The sequence below is a fragment of the Marmota flaviventris genome, chromosome 1 (genome assembly GCF_047511675.1).
Source record: "Marmota flaviventris isolate mMarFla1 chromosome 1, mMarFla1.hap1, whole genome shotgun sequence".
NCBI classification, from domain to species: Eukaryota; Metazoa; Chordata; class Mammalia; order Rodentia; family Sciuridae; genus Marmota; species Marmota flaviventris.
The window spans coordinates 107,506,038-107,521,536 of NC_092498.1; the positions used below are offsets into that span (position 1 = coordinate 107,506,038).

The 15,499-nt window shown below is 35.3% G+C and overlaps 1 protein-coding gene across 12 annotated transcripts in view; it reads left to right on the plus strand.

Moving 5' to 3' along the window:
- The window catches only part of Ikzf1 (IKAROS family zinc finger 1), a 127,478-nt gene extending 124,166 nt beyond the window's left edge, over nucleotides 1-3,312 (plus strand). For all 12 annotated transcript variants that reach the window (XM_071614752.1, XM_071614735.1, XM_071614733.1 and 9 more), the window contains 2 exons: nucleotides 1,896-1,986; nucleotides 2,766-3,312. In XM_071614752.1, coding sequence (XP_071470853.1) covers nucleotides 1,896-1,986; nucleotides 2,766-2,885 — 211 coding nt within the window. In that variant the 3' untranslated portion in view covers nucleotides 2,886-3,312. The remainder of the gene's footprint in view (nucleotides 1-1,895; nucleotides 1,987-2,765) is intronic.
- Nucleotides 3,313-15,499: the final 12,187 nt, after the last annotated feature.

The window sequence follows — 15,499 nt, forward strand, 5'->3', positions numbered from 1 at the left end:
CCCTGATGCCAAACCAATAATGAGGACACTGTTTTGAGAAAAAGGAAAAAGAAGTTTTATTGCTTTGCTTACAAAGGAGAAACACAGAGAACTCCTGTCCCAGAAGTTGTGATTTTCTCTTTATTTGGTTTTTGGTATGGGGCTTGAAACCCAGGGATAATTTACCACTGAGCTATATCCTCCAGCCCTTTTTATTTTTTATTTAGCGACATGGCCTCAGCTAAGTTGCTTAGGGCCTTGTTAAATTTCTGAGACTGACCTTGAACTTGTAATCCTCCTGACTCAGCCTCCCCAGTCACTGGGATTATAGTTGTGCACCATCACACCTAGCTCTGCACTGCTTTTGAAATTTCTTTTGTGTATAAAGTTTTTTTAAAAAAGCATTTTTAAATGAGTAGGGTAGGATATATTTTAATTATACTTAGGGTTGTGGCTCAGTGGTAGCATGCTTGCCTAGCATGGGTGAGTCACTGAGTTTGATCCTCAGCACCATATAAAAAAATAAACAAAATAAAAGGTATGTGGTCACTTAAAAAATGTTTTAAAAATGTGAATAAGTGAGCAACCTTTTAATAAGCTCTAGAATCTCTTAAGTTTTTTAGCAAATAGTTGCTATTGGAAAGTAAATGTGGAATTTATGAAGGCTAACTGTCTTTTACTACAAAAAATATGCTTAGATGTGAACTGATGAATAGTGCAATGTGTTTGAATTTGGGGGTATCAACTTAAGTATGGAAGGCTTTACATTTTACCAGCTTTACTAGGTATCTAATAAGTTGATACATATAATTTATTCCCAAATTTAGGAGCTTAAATTTGAAAACATATTATTATCTAACAGTTTCTGGGATTTAGGAACTCAGATATGGTTTAGCTGAGTTTTCAGGCTCAGGATGGTTGAGAAGGTTACAGAAGAGTTTAATGTGCTGAGATCTTGTGTGAAGTCTCAACTAGAAGAAGATTCACTTTCAAACTCATTTAATGACTATCAGGTTCAGTTCCTCTCAAGCTGTTGGGCCAAGAACCTCAATTCTTTCCTGGCTTTTGGCCAGAGTCTTCCTGCTGTTCTTTGCCATGTGGGCCTCTCCAAAGGACACTTTATAGTATGGCAGCTGGCTCTCATTTGGATGAGAGAGCATGAGCAGATGAACAATCTAGAAGCCACAGTTTTTTGTAAACTAATCATGGAAGTAAGATTCTATCACTTTCTCTGTGTCCTGTTCATTAGAAGAAAGCCAAGTCCCCACACTCCCCAGGTGAGGAGATTCCATAAAAAATTTGGATAGCAGAAGACAGGGTTCTTGTAAGCCACTTTATTCAATGGGGCTGAGTCCACCCTCTGGCCCCTCATGATTCATATCCCTGACATATGCAAAATACATTCACCTCTTCTGAGGTACCCAGGTGTCCCATTCCACTTAGAGTTCAACAAAAAGATCAAAGTCCTTTAATCCAAATCAAGTCCAGGTTCAGAAAGGACTCCCAGGGTGTAGTGCATTAAGTAAAGTCCCTGGGGTATGAAATGAAAGAACTGAGCTATCTGCCCCCATTACATACAGTTTGTACAATGGTAAGACAAGCAGAGAAGAGCATCCATACACATTCTCACTCAAAAAGGGGACACCGAAGGAGAAATAAGAAGTCAGTGGTCCACGTTCTGAAATCCAAGTAGGCAAATGCTGGGAGTTTCTTGATTAAGTTTTGAGGCCTGAGAATAGCTTGTCTTCTGAATTTTTAATTCTACTCTCTGAGTCATCTTTCAGTTTTCATAAAAAGAATTTGAAGGTGAGTAGTTTTATCCATCTGTTTCCTGCCAGTATAATTTGGGAGTGTGACAGCTGCCTTTCATTTTTTCTCTCTTGGTTCCCATCAATCTGTGCTGTATTTTTTTGCAGAAAATGTTTTCTCAGAAATTCTACAGGCCTCCTGTGCATGTCAGTGGGCATACACCATTGGACACAAGTCACACCTAGACACCTTTATCAGGTAACTTCTTTTCCAGCTTAGTCCCCTTGTCATGGCTAAGAAACAGTGGCCATAACCTCCCCAAAGACCCTCTAGTTTGAGAAGGCCTGTGAAGCACAAGAGGGTCTTTTATATGATCATATATTCTGAACTTTCCATTCTTCTGAGATTTTGGCAAACACTGTATAGTTACTCCTTTGCTTTTCCTCTAGAGCACATTTTCCTGACAATATATCCCTTAATTGCCACCTAGAGATGGCGGTTAAAGTATTCAATATCATCAAGTCCTGATTCTATCCGATGTAGCAATTCTTCTAAGCAAAAATCATAAGTCAGGCAGCATCTTCAATACTTTGTGTGGAAACCCCTTTAAACTAGATGCCAAGTTAATCACCTAAAGCTCTGCTTTTTCCAAACTTCAGAACACAACTTCACTAAGCTTTCGGCCACTATACGATAGAATTCCTCTTCTTCTGGTTTCTACTAACCATGTTCCTCCCTCCTTTAGAGGACTCTATGGCAATGCCAAAATCCACATAGCTAATAACAGTCTGTTGAAGTCTGTGTAAGCTTTATTTATTTTATTCCCAAATCTTTCTAGCCTCCCACTGTGGCCTGCTTCCCAAACCACTCCCACATCTGAAGGTCTTTGTGATGGCCACCATCTGCCTCCAGATACCAAAATCTGTGTTAGGTATCTAGTGTTGCAGAATAAATTACTACAACTTAAGCAGCTTAAAATAACAGAGTGGCTATGCAGCCAGAGTCTAGACCTAACTGAGCTGTGTCCTCGGTTTCAGGATCTCACAAGACTGCAATCAAGGTGTCAGCTGAATTCTCCTCTGGAAGATCAACAGAAAAAGTGTCTACTTCAAGCTCAGTCAGGCAGTGGCAGAATTGATTTCCTTGTAGTTATATGACTGACACTTTAGTTTTTTGTTGCTAATAGGCCAAATGCAGCCATCAGCTTCCAGAAGCCCCCTAAGCAGTTCACAACTTGGCTGCATGCTTCTTCAAGGTCAGCAAGAGAGTGAGAACAAATCTTCCAGCAAGACTGAGTCTCAGATAATATAATCATGGCAATGATATCCCATCACTTTTGCCACATTCTACTGGCCAGAAGCAATCCACAAAGTACCACTCATATTCAAAGACAGGCATGGACACCATGAAGCAAGAGTCATGAAGGTCACATGAAAGTGTCCACTACTGATCTCATCAGAAAAGTTTTTAAATTGTTAATGAGCTGCTCTGAATGGCAAATGAAAGTTCCCTAAAACTCATATTTTTCTTTGAAAAGTTGAATTTGATTATCTGCAATAAATACTGTGAGTTATTTTCCTTGAAGTAACAGGCTTGCTCCATTCATTTATAAGAAAAACATTTCCTGATAGTTAACACAGACAAGAGCAGTGGGAACATGAGGCTAAGGGGATAATTTTATAAACTGTGCCCATTGTGCTGAACCCCAAACAAACTTTCTTTTTAGAAGCAATTTACCAGCAGCCCTGCCAGGCTTAATTTAATAAGATATGTTACATTCCTCATCAAACAACCTGTTATCTGTAGAAGAAATGCAGGCCCCAAAGGCTCCTCCCTGCCAATAAGAAGAACACAAGTTACCCTGAAGGGGGGACTTTGGTAACCTTTACGCAGACCTGGTTTCAGAACTCAGGGACATAAGGCAAAACTGCCTAACAGTAAAATCTGTAAGAATAAGTACCAATTAGAACCAGGCAGTATGGACCAAAGTGAACCAGAGTTGCCTTGGATATTTAGAAAATCTCCCTTCCATGGTATAAGACCATGTGCAGTAGGGACTTGAAAGTCTGATATAATCCTGCTGTCAGCCAAAAGTAAAGAGATGGACCTAGGCAAGACTCTCTAGGAACTTCCCTGGGACCCCTCCAAAAAACAGGAGGGGTCTCTGAGAGGACCCACTCTCTCCCTTGAGAGTATTTCCCTTTTCCTATCCCTTCTAATGAACATATGTCTGCTGCTCCAAACATGTCTGAAATCTTTCCAGCATGATCTCAAGAACCAGTAACTGAGGACCACCATGGCTGCTGGTCTCTGCAGTGGGCCACTGCTCTGTAACACAGTGCCAAATGCCCAAGACCGAATAACCATATGTCTCCTGTCAGTATCTCTGCCGCAGTCCGGCTGGGCAAAATAACCGGGAGGTGACAAGCAACTTGAAGGTTGAAGCGGGAACTACTTTATTGCGGGACAGCAGAGGTATATATACCTAACTGATTACACACAGCTTGACTCAATTAGCATCATCCAGATACAGCAATCAGCCAATAAGGAATCCCCACCATCTTAATGGCTCGGTGGCGTTGCCTCACAAACCACTCCTCCTGGCAAACTGCCAGGCGCCACCTTGACTTGATTGCGGCCCCCAACATATCTCCTGTAAAAAGGTGTTCCACAGAGAAAAGTGGTTAGGTTAGCTCTCAGTTCAACAATTGGACAAGTGCTTTTCTTCCAGAAAACCAGTCCTTCAGTGACTGTAGAATCACTCTATGTGTACTTCCCATTTTGCCTCAACAACAACAAAAAAGAGGTACACTCAAGGGATGAGATATAATAAAACTAATAAATTTTACAGCTTATCAGGGTGGTATTTTAAAAATGTGTATGCATGACAATTAGAATACAATGGATATGAGAGCAATGTGAAGCCACTGCCATGATTCAGCCTAGGTGCTCACACTTTTACCCACCATCACACAGGGTGACAGCAAGTAATGTCTGAATCATGCCTGAGCCTTGACTTTGCACCTCCCCTGAAAGGAGATAGGGTCTGTAAACCCCACTCTGAAAACTACTGATATCAAAGAACACACAGATCAAAAACACACTGAAAACTAAACAGGAAAAAATTATTTAATACTTCTATAAAATTATTAAGCTACTATAAAAAAATCAATCTACTGCCTCATATCATATTGAACACTAAGATTATCTAGACAAAAAGGTACATGAGAATTTAAATCTAACAGCTAATCAGAATAGTCCATCTCCAGCTAGAAAAAAATACTTTCTAAACTAAATGCAATAGAAGTTATAAAACACAGATTTGAAGGTTTGACTTTTATTTAAAAAATCCATTTCCAAGATGATTACCTCTTCCATTTCAGTCCAACTTTCCACTGAGATGTTCTGAACTTCAATCCTATTTCTAATCTAACCTGATATATTTGTGAACAATATTATGACATGAAATATTTTTAAAATGTTTCTCAAAAGTTGATGTTTACACCATTTAAAAATATTGGAATTTTCTGGATGGCATAATTTCCTCAGTTGCATTAATCAGAGCTTTTCAAAGTAACACGCATGTAAATTACTACCTGTTAAAATGCAGATTATTGATTCAGTGGGTCTGGGGTGGCTCCAGGTGATGAAGGTGCTGCTGAATCATGGAAAACGTTCCCTAGTAATTAAGGTGCTGAAGAAATAAAACTGACAGCATTGTTAAGGTTATCAGCCTCTTACTTCTCTTCAACCTTTATAGTTCCCTGCTGTTCTTAAGAAATTTCTCAACATCTAACAAACTTGTTCTCTATACTAGTCAGACATTAGGGATTGAATAAAGTATGGTAGAACTATTTAATGAGATACAGTTATCCCTGTATCTGCAAGAGATTGCTTCCTGGGCACCTGTGGATACCAAAATCTATGGATGCTTAATTACCTCATATAAAGTGGGATAGTATTTGCATGTAATCTACATGCATCCTCTTGTATACTTTAAATCATCTCTAGATTGCTTATAATACCTGATAGAATGTAAAAACTAAGTACATAGTTATTACACTATATTGTCTAGGGAATGACAGGAACAATCTGTAAATGTTTGCACATATGCAAAAATTTTTTGTTTGAACATAGGTTCAATCTATGGTATGTTAAATCCTGAGATACCCAGAACTAACTGACCTACACAACCCTAAACAGTTTTTAGAAAGGGGAGATTGTATATATAGTACATTATATTTTAATTATGCCTATAATTACAGTATAATTTTAGCTATATAAAAATGTATCATACTGTGTTTGTGTATATACAGAGAGAATGACCCTTGAGAGAAATATACCAAAATATTGTGAGTTGTGAATTTTATTTTTTCCATTATACATTTTGTACTTTTCAAATTTTAGTCAATGAAAATGTATTACAGTAAATTCACTATATACATTAAAACATTTTTTACAACTAGGATTTCACCAGTTGTTAGGAGTGGGAAAATCTGTAGTGGAAACTTATTACAGGAACCATAAAGAGACATTGAACTGTAACTTCAAGGTGAGATTTTTATAAAGGTAAATTTTTTGAATTTTAATTGTTCCTATTTAAAAAAAACATTAAACTACCTTATTTGACCAAATACTAATCAGGAAGCTTCAAACAATCTTGAACAAAACTACAGAGAAGAAAGAAAGCAGAGTAGAAGGAATAAAAGTATTTTAATATATATTAAGCCTTTACCTGATATTTTCAAATTCATATTTCTTATTTACTTCTTATAGTAACCTTTAAAGTAGAGACCATTACCCTCACAAAAATTAAACCATAAGAAAAATCAAGAAGAGACAAGGAATAAAAAGATTGTTAAATTCTAGTATCTTTTAGAGCTAGGTTGTTTTATTTTTTGACCTGTGTTCTATACATACTTTTTATGGTTACCTAAGAAATGCTGAGGTTTTTTTTTTTTTTCCTCATGCAAAATTAAGCCTTGCCTTACTTAAAACTGTTAACTAATCTTAGAAGCCTTCAATTATCTTAAGCTGATAACATCATATATCAAGTTTTCAGGAAGCTTGTTTCTATATATTTTTTGAATGTCATATTTTCTCTACAATCTTATAAAGTATTACGCTTTACAAAAAATGGCACATTTCATTCAATAAAAGAAATACTTTAATGAATTCCCCCATTTCTCAGAATCAATACCTGCGACTGATTTCTAAATAGTTAGTTAATAGATAGTTTTATGGGGTCCTTAAATAATAAAGGTTAACTCCTACCCCTTCTTAATCTATTGTATAGGCTGCAAGAAATATAAGTCTTTCTTAGTATTACTACTTAATAAATCAAAACTTACCAAGTTGGAAGGTATCAAGTCTTTTAAGGGTATCTGGATTGGACATCACTAATTGTTCTTTTGACTGGCAACAATGCCAAGCAGATCTCTTTGTTAGTTTTAGGCTTAGTGTTAGACTTAATACTAGATTTCTAGTGTTAGTCTCACTAACTTATTTTTTGCTAAATGAAATTACTGACTCTAGTATAAAAAGACTCACTTCATCAAAAGGAAATTGCGAACTCCATCCAGTGGTCAGCAACTTGATTGTCTAGGCAATTCTGAGACACAAATAACACACAATAGATCATGCCATGGAATTGAGAGTACAGCAAAGCCTTTGAAATTAATTATATACTAGGATTAAGTTTTTCCAAAGTACTAAAATGACTTAGGAAAAGCACCTTTTTTTTCCATTTCTATGTGTACAATTTTAGAGTAGATATTATGTGCATTTCTACTCTAATTTAGATGAGCTGAAAGGAATAAATAATGAAGTACTGACATATTTATTTTGCATCTACTAAGCTTATCCATTAAAATAGATTTATCTGCACCATTTCCCTCAAATTGCAATCATGCCCTCGTTTTAAAGCAATTTTCTATGTTTTGTGAAATTATGTCTCCAGAAGCTTATCATGCATTGGAGGTTGCATTGTTCCACTGGGTCGGAAGCATGTATATAGCTAGGCCATTTCTTCCAGATTTGAGAGCTCAACATTATCTCTATACCAAATGTTGATGAAATAGAATTTATCCACTTCTATAGTCACAGATGTAATGTTATGCATATATGTTGCTTGCCCAAAGATTCCTTTGTAAAATGGCTTTCTGAACATTCAGTTTTTTAAAATGCAGATGAAATCTGTATTTGCCTCACAGCTACTTTTTAAAGCAATTTTGATAGCTTTGCTCAATTTGGAGTTGGATGAATTATTATTTGCTATGGATTCTGATTCTGTTTACTTTAAAATACAATCTTATATATGTGCAAAACATGAAGGCATTCAGTCAGTATTTTAAAGTTACATTTTTGTTTGGTTATCTTTTCAGTTGCATTTCCTATAAGTAATGCATAATGTTTTCTAAGAGGAATTTATAATAGGCGCTTTCAATTCTTACATCCTGCCTCTCTGTTACCTACTAACAAATCTAATGGCTCTGATTTTTAAATAATACTAATTATTTTTAAAAACCATGTTCAATGCTTTTAAAAATACTATTTTGTTGAGCTTTTACAATTTCAAAAAGTACATTAATGTTGTAAATTATCAAAACAACCATACTGTATATGTAAATTCAAATATGGAAATTCCTTTCCCTTTACCCAACTCCTGCCCACAGAGAGGTAAACCACCTTGTATATCCTTTTGAAGCTTTTTTTTGCATTTTAACACTTATGTAAGTAAAATCATGCACTTATGGGCTGGGGATGTGGCTCAAGCGGTAGCGCGCTCGCCTGGTATGTGTGCGGCCTGGGTTCGATCCTCAGCACCACATACAAACAAAGATGTTGTGTCCGCCAAAAACGGACACATCTTTCAACAAAGATGTTGTGTCTGCCGAAAACTAAAAAATAAATATTTAAAAAAAAAATCATGCACTTAATGATATATATGAATTATTGTGTAACTTGTTTTTTCATTGAACAATAGAACTTGGAGCTCTTCTCATATCAGTGCATGTACATCTACTTGACTTACTAAAACCATTGTATAGAAACCCATAGAATGAATTTTTTCATTCTCCATTAATGGATATTTAGGTTGCTTATTTTTTATAAACTATTTCAATGAGTTAATTTATGTAGTATCAATTCCTAGAAGTGGAATCATTTTTGGTAGCTTTTACTAAACTGCCTTCCAAAAAGTCTAGACTTACATAGATTCTCTCCAACAATGCATGCCAGCACCTTACTCACCAAACCTTTACCAACACTAAATATTTTAATATTTTCATTTTTTGCTAGTATTTTTAAGAATTTTTAAAGTTTTACATTTTCACACTTCCAACTGAATGTGCAATAGTTTGTGACTGTTATAAAAGGCAATCACACTTATCCAGCTAAAATATTCTTTTTCCAACTAACTAAATGCTTTTTGTCTTGATTTCTCTTTTATCCTTTTGTTATACTTTCCTATTATTTTCAGCATTTGTTACATTCTACAAATACATACATATATAATTAAGCCAGGTATAGTGACACATGCCTGTAATCCCAGCTGGCTGAGACAGGAGAATTCCAAGTTCAAAGCCAGCCTTAGCAACTAAGTGAAGACTTAAGTAACTTAGCGAGATCCTGTCTCAAAATAAAGTGGCTCAATCAGTGGTTAAGTATCCCTGGGTTTAATTTCTCATATGCCTCCCCACAAATCGTAATTGAACTTTGCTTTTTTACTAATTTATGAGATTTTATTTATTAATCAATGAGTTCCTTGCATTTATTGTGAACCTTGGAATGTGTGATCTTTTTCCTGACATTTTATTTAAAATTTTATCTTCATTAAAATTTTATTAATTTTTCTTCAGATTTTAAAAATATTTTTTCACTGAATTGTTTCTTTTTTTCCTTTTATGACTTAGGTTTCATTTTCTATTTCTGATATATGTTCTAATGTCATTTAACATTTTTACACCTACATTTTAGATAGATATATTTAAATATGCACATGCATGCACATGTGCACACACAAGTTTTGTTTTGCTCTTAGATACATATATTTACATATACATTTATTTACATATTACATATATAATATCTAATTATACATTTATTCAAGACTATTGGAATCATATTGTTTCGATTTAAAGGAGGGATTTCATGTGAAAACAGTTGATAATTCATTAATCAGTCACCTCACCCCAATATTAACTTACTGTTTTACAACAAATAACTTACCATAACTTACTTACAGTAAGTTAAAATGCAATGTTAGATACAAACTACCTTAAGAGTTCTAAATTCTAATCCAATAATTTTAGAGACATTTTTCAATAAAAATTTACATCATAGCATTATTTTTATCATTTTTATTTTTATATTTTATAGTCTTCTATTTTTTTCCAATGCATAGTACTTCTAAATTATTTATAAAATATTATTTTTAAAGTTTTTCCACTGAAAATAATTTCTGTAATACAATTCAAAAACCACGATTTTGGATGACAGAATGAGCACAGATTATAACAAAATGCCTAACAATGAAGGCTGAGGGTTTTTAAAGACCAGCATTCAAATTTATAGCAACACTGAGGTAACAACAAGTCTGTTTCTGTGAGGCACACTAATTCTCAAAAACAGATTCTCAATTTGTACCTTAAAGGTATAGAAATTATTTTCCAGTGCAAGAGGCTTTCTGCAAATATACAGCAGAGTTAAGAGAAACTGCCTCACTTAATTATGTAGTTACTGATGCTCAATATTCTAGACCAGCCCCATCCAATAAGGTGGCTCTGCTGGTTTCTCTGCTCTGGGTCAAGTAAAACTGAAATCGGTGTCAACCAGCTTGGGTTCTTGTCTGCAGTCCCCAAAGGGAGGCATCCAGGCTCATTGAAATTGTTGGCAAAATTTAATTTTATGTGTTGTAGCACTGAGGCCTGTCTTTCTTTGCTGGCTGTGTCCTAGATCCATGGTTAGTTCCTCAAGTCCTCTCTCCAGTCCTTGCACATAGGTTCCTACATCTCATAGTTGCAAAGATAGGTCAAATTTTTCTCACAATTGGAATCTCTAGCTTCCATTTCTCCCTTCCCTTTCTTTACCAGACAAAGAACATTCTTTTCTTGTAAGGACTTACATAATTAGATTAGGCCTACATAAATAATCTAAGATAACCTCCCTATTTTAAGATCTATAACTATATTTTATCTGCCAAGTTCTTTCCTAGAAATATCTAAATTAATGTTTGATTAAATAACCAGGATACAGGAATCTTGGAAGAACACCTAAGATTCAGCCTACCATAGTTCTGGTAATTAAACAAGAGTAAATCAGCTAGGATTTAGGCAGCCAGGATTTTAGGGAGAAGAGAAGGCCCCTGAAGTGAGATTGATACCCTGAGCCACCTTACTCCTTGAAGCTTTTGCTGAATTTTACGTGGAAGAAATCAAGACTCTGAAAAACTGAGCAGAAAGCAGGAGCCTTCAAAAGGACTATATGATAAAGACAGGTACATCTGGGTCTATCTATAAGAACTATTTTAATAAGTAAAAATTCCAGGTGACATTAAAACATGGATAAAAGACCATAGCAATAAAGCAAAAAGAAGGAAAATGAAATGTTCAGCTTTAAGTAGTGATTTTGGTTTTATTTTTATTTCAACAGAAATCTATTGGAGGATTTTTTCCTCCCACAGGGAAAGTAAACAAACTAATTTATACTTTAAATTGGTCAGTACAGTGAATGGGAAAACTTTTCTTTCACAATTGTCTGTTATTTTGTTCAGCAAGGCCTTGGATGAGAAGGGTTTTTTAACCAGGAGGTTGGCATGATCTTCTTTGTGTGCCCAAGTGTCTGCATGTATGTTAGTGGGAGGAACATAAAGAGGGGACCTCTCTTCAGAGGCTAACAGGAAAGGTGGTTGGTCCTAAAAAATGACTAAGTAGGTCACCATTTACACAATGAGATAGGGGTACGAAGGAAACTTTCAGTTTCATCAAATTCTTACACTTCTGTGTAATGCGACAATCTGAAGTTAACTGACATCTTGACACATTTCTTGGGCCACAGGGCCCATAAAAACAAGGATACTATAAATCCTGCCTGACTTATGGAAGTCTGCTTCCCATTGGTTCCAATGTGAACAGAATAGGACATGAGTCCTCAGGATAGTTTCCACAATCCTTTCAAATACCAGACTGTTGGCTCACAGCCTGCTCTGCTGCCTGAATCAGGGCAGCCTGGGTACTGTGCTGAAGATCAATCAGCAGGCCTTCCCACAATGCTTTTAGACTGTAGGTTTCTTAGCTCTGAGATTTCAACAACCTACTCATCATTTGCCTTGTAACTCAGAAATACCTAAAATATCACATTTGAAAAGGCCATTCTTTCCTTCTTCTACTCTACTTTTGTCTTTTCGTTTCAATGAGAATTTTGCACACAAGGGTAGGAAAAGCGAATCTGTAGCTTAGTCTATATCTTAAATAGTAATCTCCATACAACATCTTAATAAACTAGTATTTTATTTTTGAAAAAGGTGGGGTTTGTTGGGGAGCTGGCGTAGTTATAAATAAAAGCATTTCAAGGAAAGGCTAAGCTGCACTTCTGCATATCTTGAATACAAAGGAACAAGTCTGACACCAAAAACTGGGACCAACCAAAAGGAAGGCTCTCTCTGGCACTGCAAGTCTGAGTGACACCTGGAGATGGGAACTTGGGTCTGACAGTTCAGAGCAGTTGGTAGGCATGAGAAAGGGGGAAGTGGGGACAAGGTTTTGCTCTGCATTGATTCTGTACCTGTTGTGCTATCAGGGAGCTGGCCCTGGCCATAAGAACCTGGGACCTGCCTGTTTTCCCCTAAATCATTTGTAAATTTCTGGGTATAAATATATAATGTATAAACCTGGGCTTCTCTAACCTGGGTAGACTCCATTTGTCAGAAGGCACTTTGCTGATAACAGACTCCTGACTCAGCTACTGTCAAGCACCAATGTTCGTGGCATCCTTCAACCACAGCAGGCTACCTAAAATTCACCTTAAATGGACTTTATTTCTTTTCTCCCTTTACTTAAATGGTTTATCTATTCAATAGCATGTTATATATGCTTGATTCATGTTTTCCCATTCCGTTTCTCTAATGAGCCAAAGTATTCCCCCCCAAAAAAGCTTTGCACAGTAAAATAACCATTAGAATGAAGAAAAGGCCTATGAAATGGGAGAAAATATTTGCAAACAAGAGGTCAACATCCAGTAATACATGGAACTAAACAAAAACAACAGAAAAAAACAATAGGAAAAAAGACATTTTTCAAATACAAATGAGACATACAAATGAGTCACAGGTATATGTAAAACTGTTCAACACTAGTCTTTAGGAAAATGCAAATCAAAACAATGAGCTATCACCCCACTCCAGAAAGAAGGGCAATAAAACAAGAAGACCATTTTCCTACTCCTTGATATTTATCCAAAAGAAATAAAATCAGCATACTATAGTGATACAGCCACATCAGTGTTCATAGCAGCATAATTCATAATAGCCAAATTATGGAACCATCCCAAATGCTATCAATAGATAAGTGGATGTGATATATACATATGTGTGTATGTGTATATGTGTGTGTGTGTGTGTATATATATATATATATATATATATATATATATATGCATGCAATGACATTTTATCCAGCCATAGAGAATGAAATTATAACATTGGTTGGTAAAGGGATGGAATTGAAAACATCATGCTAAGTGAAATAAGCCTAACTCAGAAAATCAAGGTTCGAATACTTGTTGTCATATGCAAAAGCTAGAGTAAAATGAGAAAAGGGGTGGTGGTGAGATTTCATAAAAATGTAGTGAAGACAGTGAAGTAGGAGATGGAAAGGGAGGAAATGTGGAATAAACTTAACAAAATCACACTATGTGCATGTATAAATATACCACAGTGAATTCCTTTATATGTATCTATAAAGCACCAATCAAAAATAAATAAATGAGTGAAAGGAGACCAATAAGAGTAAGGAGAATAGAAGGGAGGAGGGAAGGGATGATGGGGGGTATTGGGGACTGAAATGGAGTAAATCGAATTACATTCATGTATGATTTTGTCCAAATGAACACAACAATTATGCACGAATAAAAGAAAAAAAATATTATCTGGAACTTCAGAGTAGAACAGAGGATATTAGAGGTGGCAGGGATAGGGGGAAAGTGGTGGATAAGGAGGAGAGATGGATGGGGAAAGGTTTTCAATGGATACCAAGTTACCACTAAACATGAGTGAGACTCTCTGGTGCAGCATAGCAAGGTAGAGTAACTATTGGATAACAATTAAGTACAGTATATCTCAAAAAGCAAGAAAGAAACTGAATGTTTCCACCATGAAAACAATGAAAAATGTTTAGGGAGACAGACATGTTTAACCTGAATTAAACATTATACAATGTATGCATAAATGAAAAATCACATCAATGTGTAATTATTTTTATCAGTTAAAAAATAAAAAAATAATGTGGACTCAAATTAAGAAAAAATTAGAATGTAGAATGGATGATTGTCTAAGCATAAAATAAAACCCAGAAATTAGCAAATAAATGGCTGATATTATAAAAATGGATAAACAACTATATTCCTACCAAAATTCTGAAGAATTAGTACCACAACCAGGGGACATGTTGGTAAAATGTGCATTTTTTTTTTCAAAAATATTAACTTTCAAGGACATTTAGTCAGGTTAGCATTCATTTTTCTCAAACAATGGCTTAGAGATATAATGCCGACACTTGAGAGAAAATAATCCAAGATTACCATATCTTCACAATCTTGAGTGAAAGTTTCAGAAAAGTCCTTACTCAACTAACTGCCTCAGAAACAGAATTACAAAGGGATGAGAGAAAGAATGCTTTGATGTGACATTATGTAGACAACCGTCACTACCCTAGCTCAAATTTTCTTTCCAGTTTTAAATTATCCTACTTGACCACTCATTTCAGGTTTAGATTCTTACTCAGTATACTTATTTTGGAAGGATCCATTTCACATGCTAAGGAGAGACATGATCTCTGCCTAATCCAAGATGAGGTAAAATTCTCTCTTGTACATAATCTAATCTCTGAATAGAGAAAGTAGCCCCATGGTTGGTGATCATAGGAACAGAAAGTCAGGATTGACATAAATTGTAGTTGAAAAAAACTATTAACACCAAGACTAAATTACAGAGTTAAATAAAATGCTAATACCTAGTGAGCAATTGCTGATAAATCTAAATAATTAGGGTGATTGAAAGATCCCAGAGGATGGAAGTCTTAATTATTTATTAAAGAGAATTAATAAATAATAGGAAAGAAAAACTAGAGAGAATTTCTTGACTAAGAATACGCAAGAATCCAAGGTTATATTGTTTTTATATAGAAATGGGACAAAGTATTAAAAATTTAAAATGTTAGAAAATATAACTAAAAACTAAACATAAAGTTTAACATCCACATTCTGATAAAAGACAATCATATAGCAAAGGGGAAAACTAAAAGTTGCAACTATAAAGTTTTTAAAACAGTATAAAAAGGCAAACCCAGAGTAAATTTTTTTTAATGTTAATGGACCTTGATTTTATTTCTTTATATGCAGTGCTGAGAATCAAACCCAGCACCTCCCACATGCTAGGCAAGCACTTTACCACTGAGCCACGACCCCAGCCCCCAAATTTATTTATATTCTATAAAAATCCACATACACACAAGGTCTAAATTCACCTATTAAAAATATTTCAAATTCCACCTCAAGT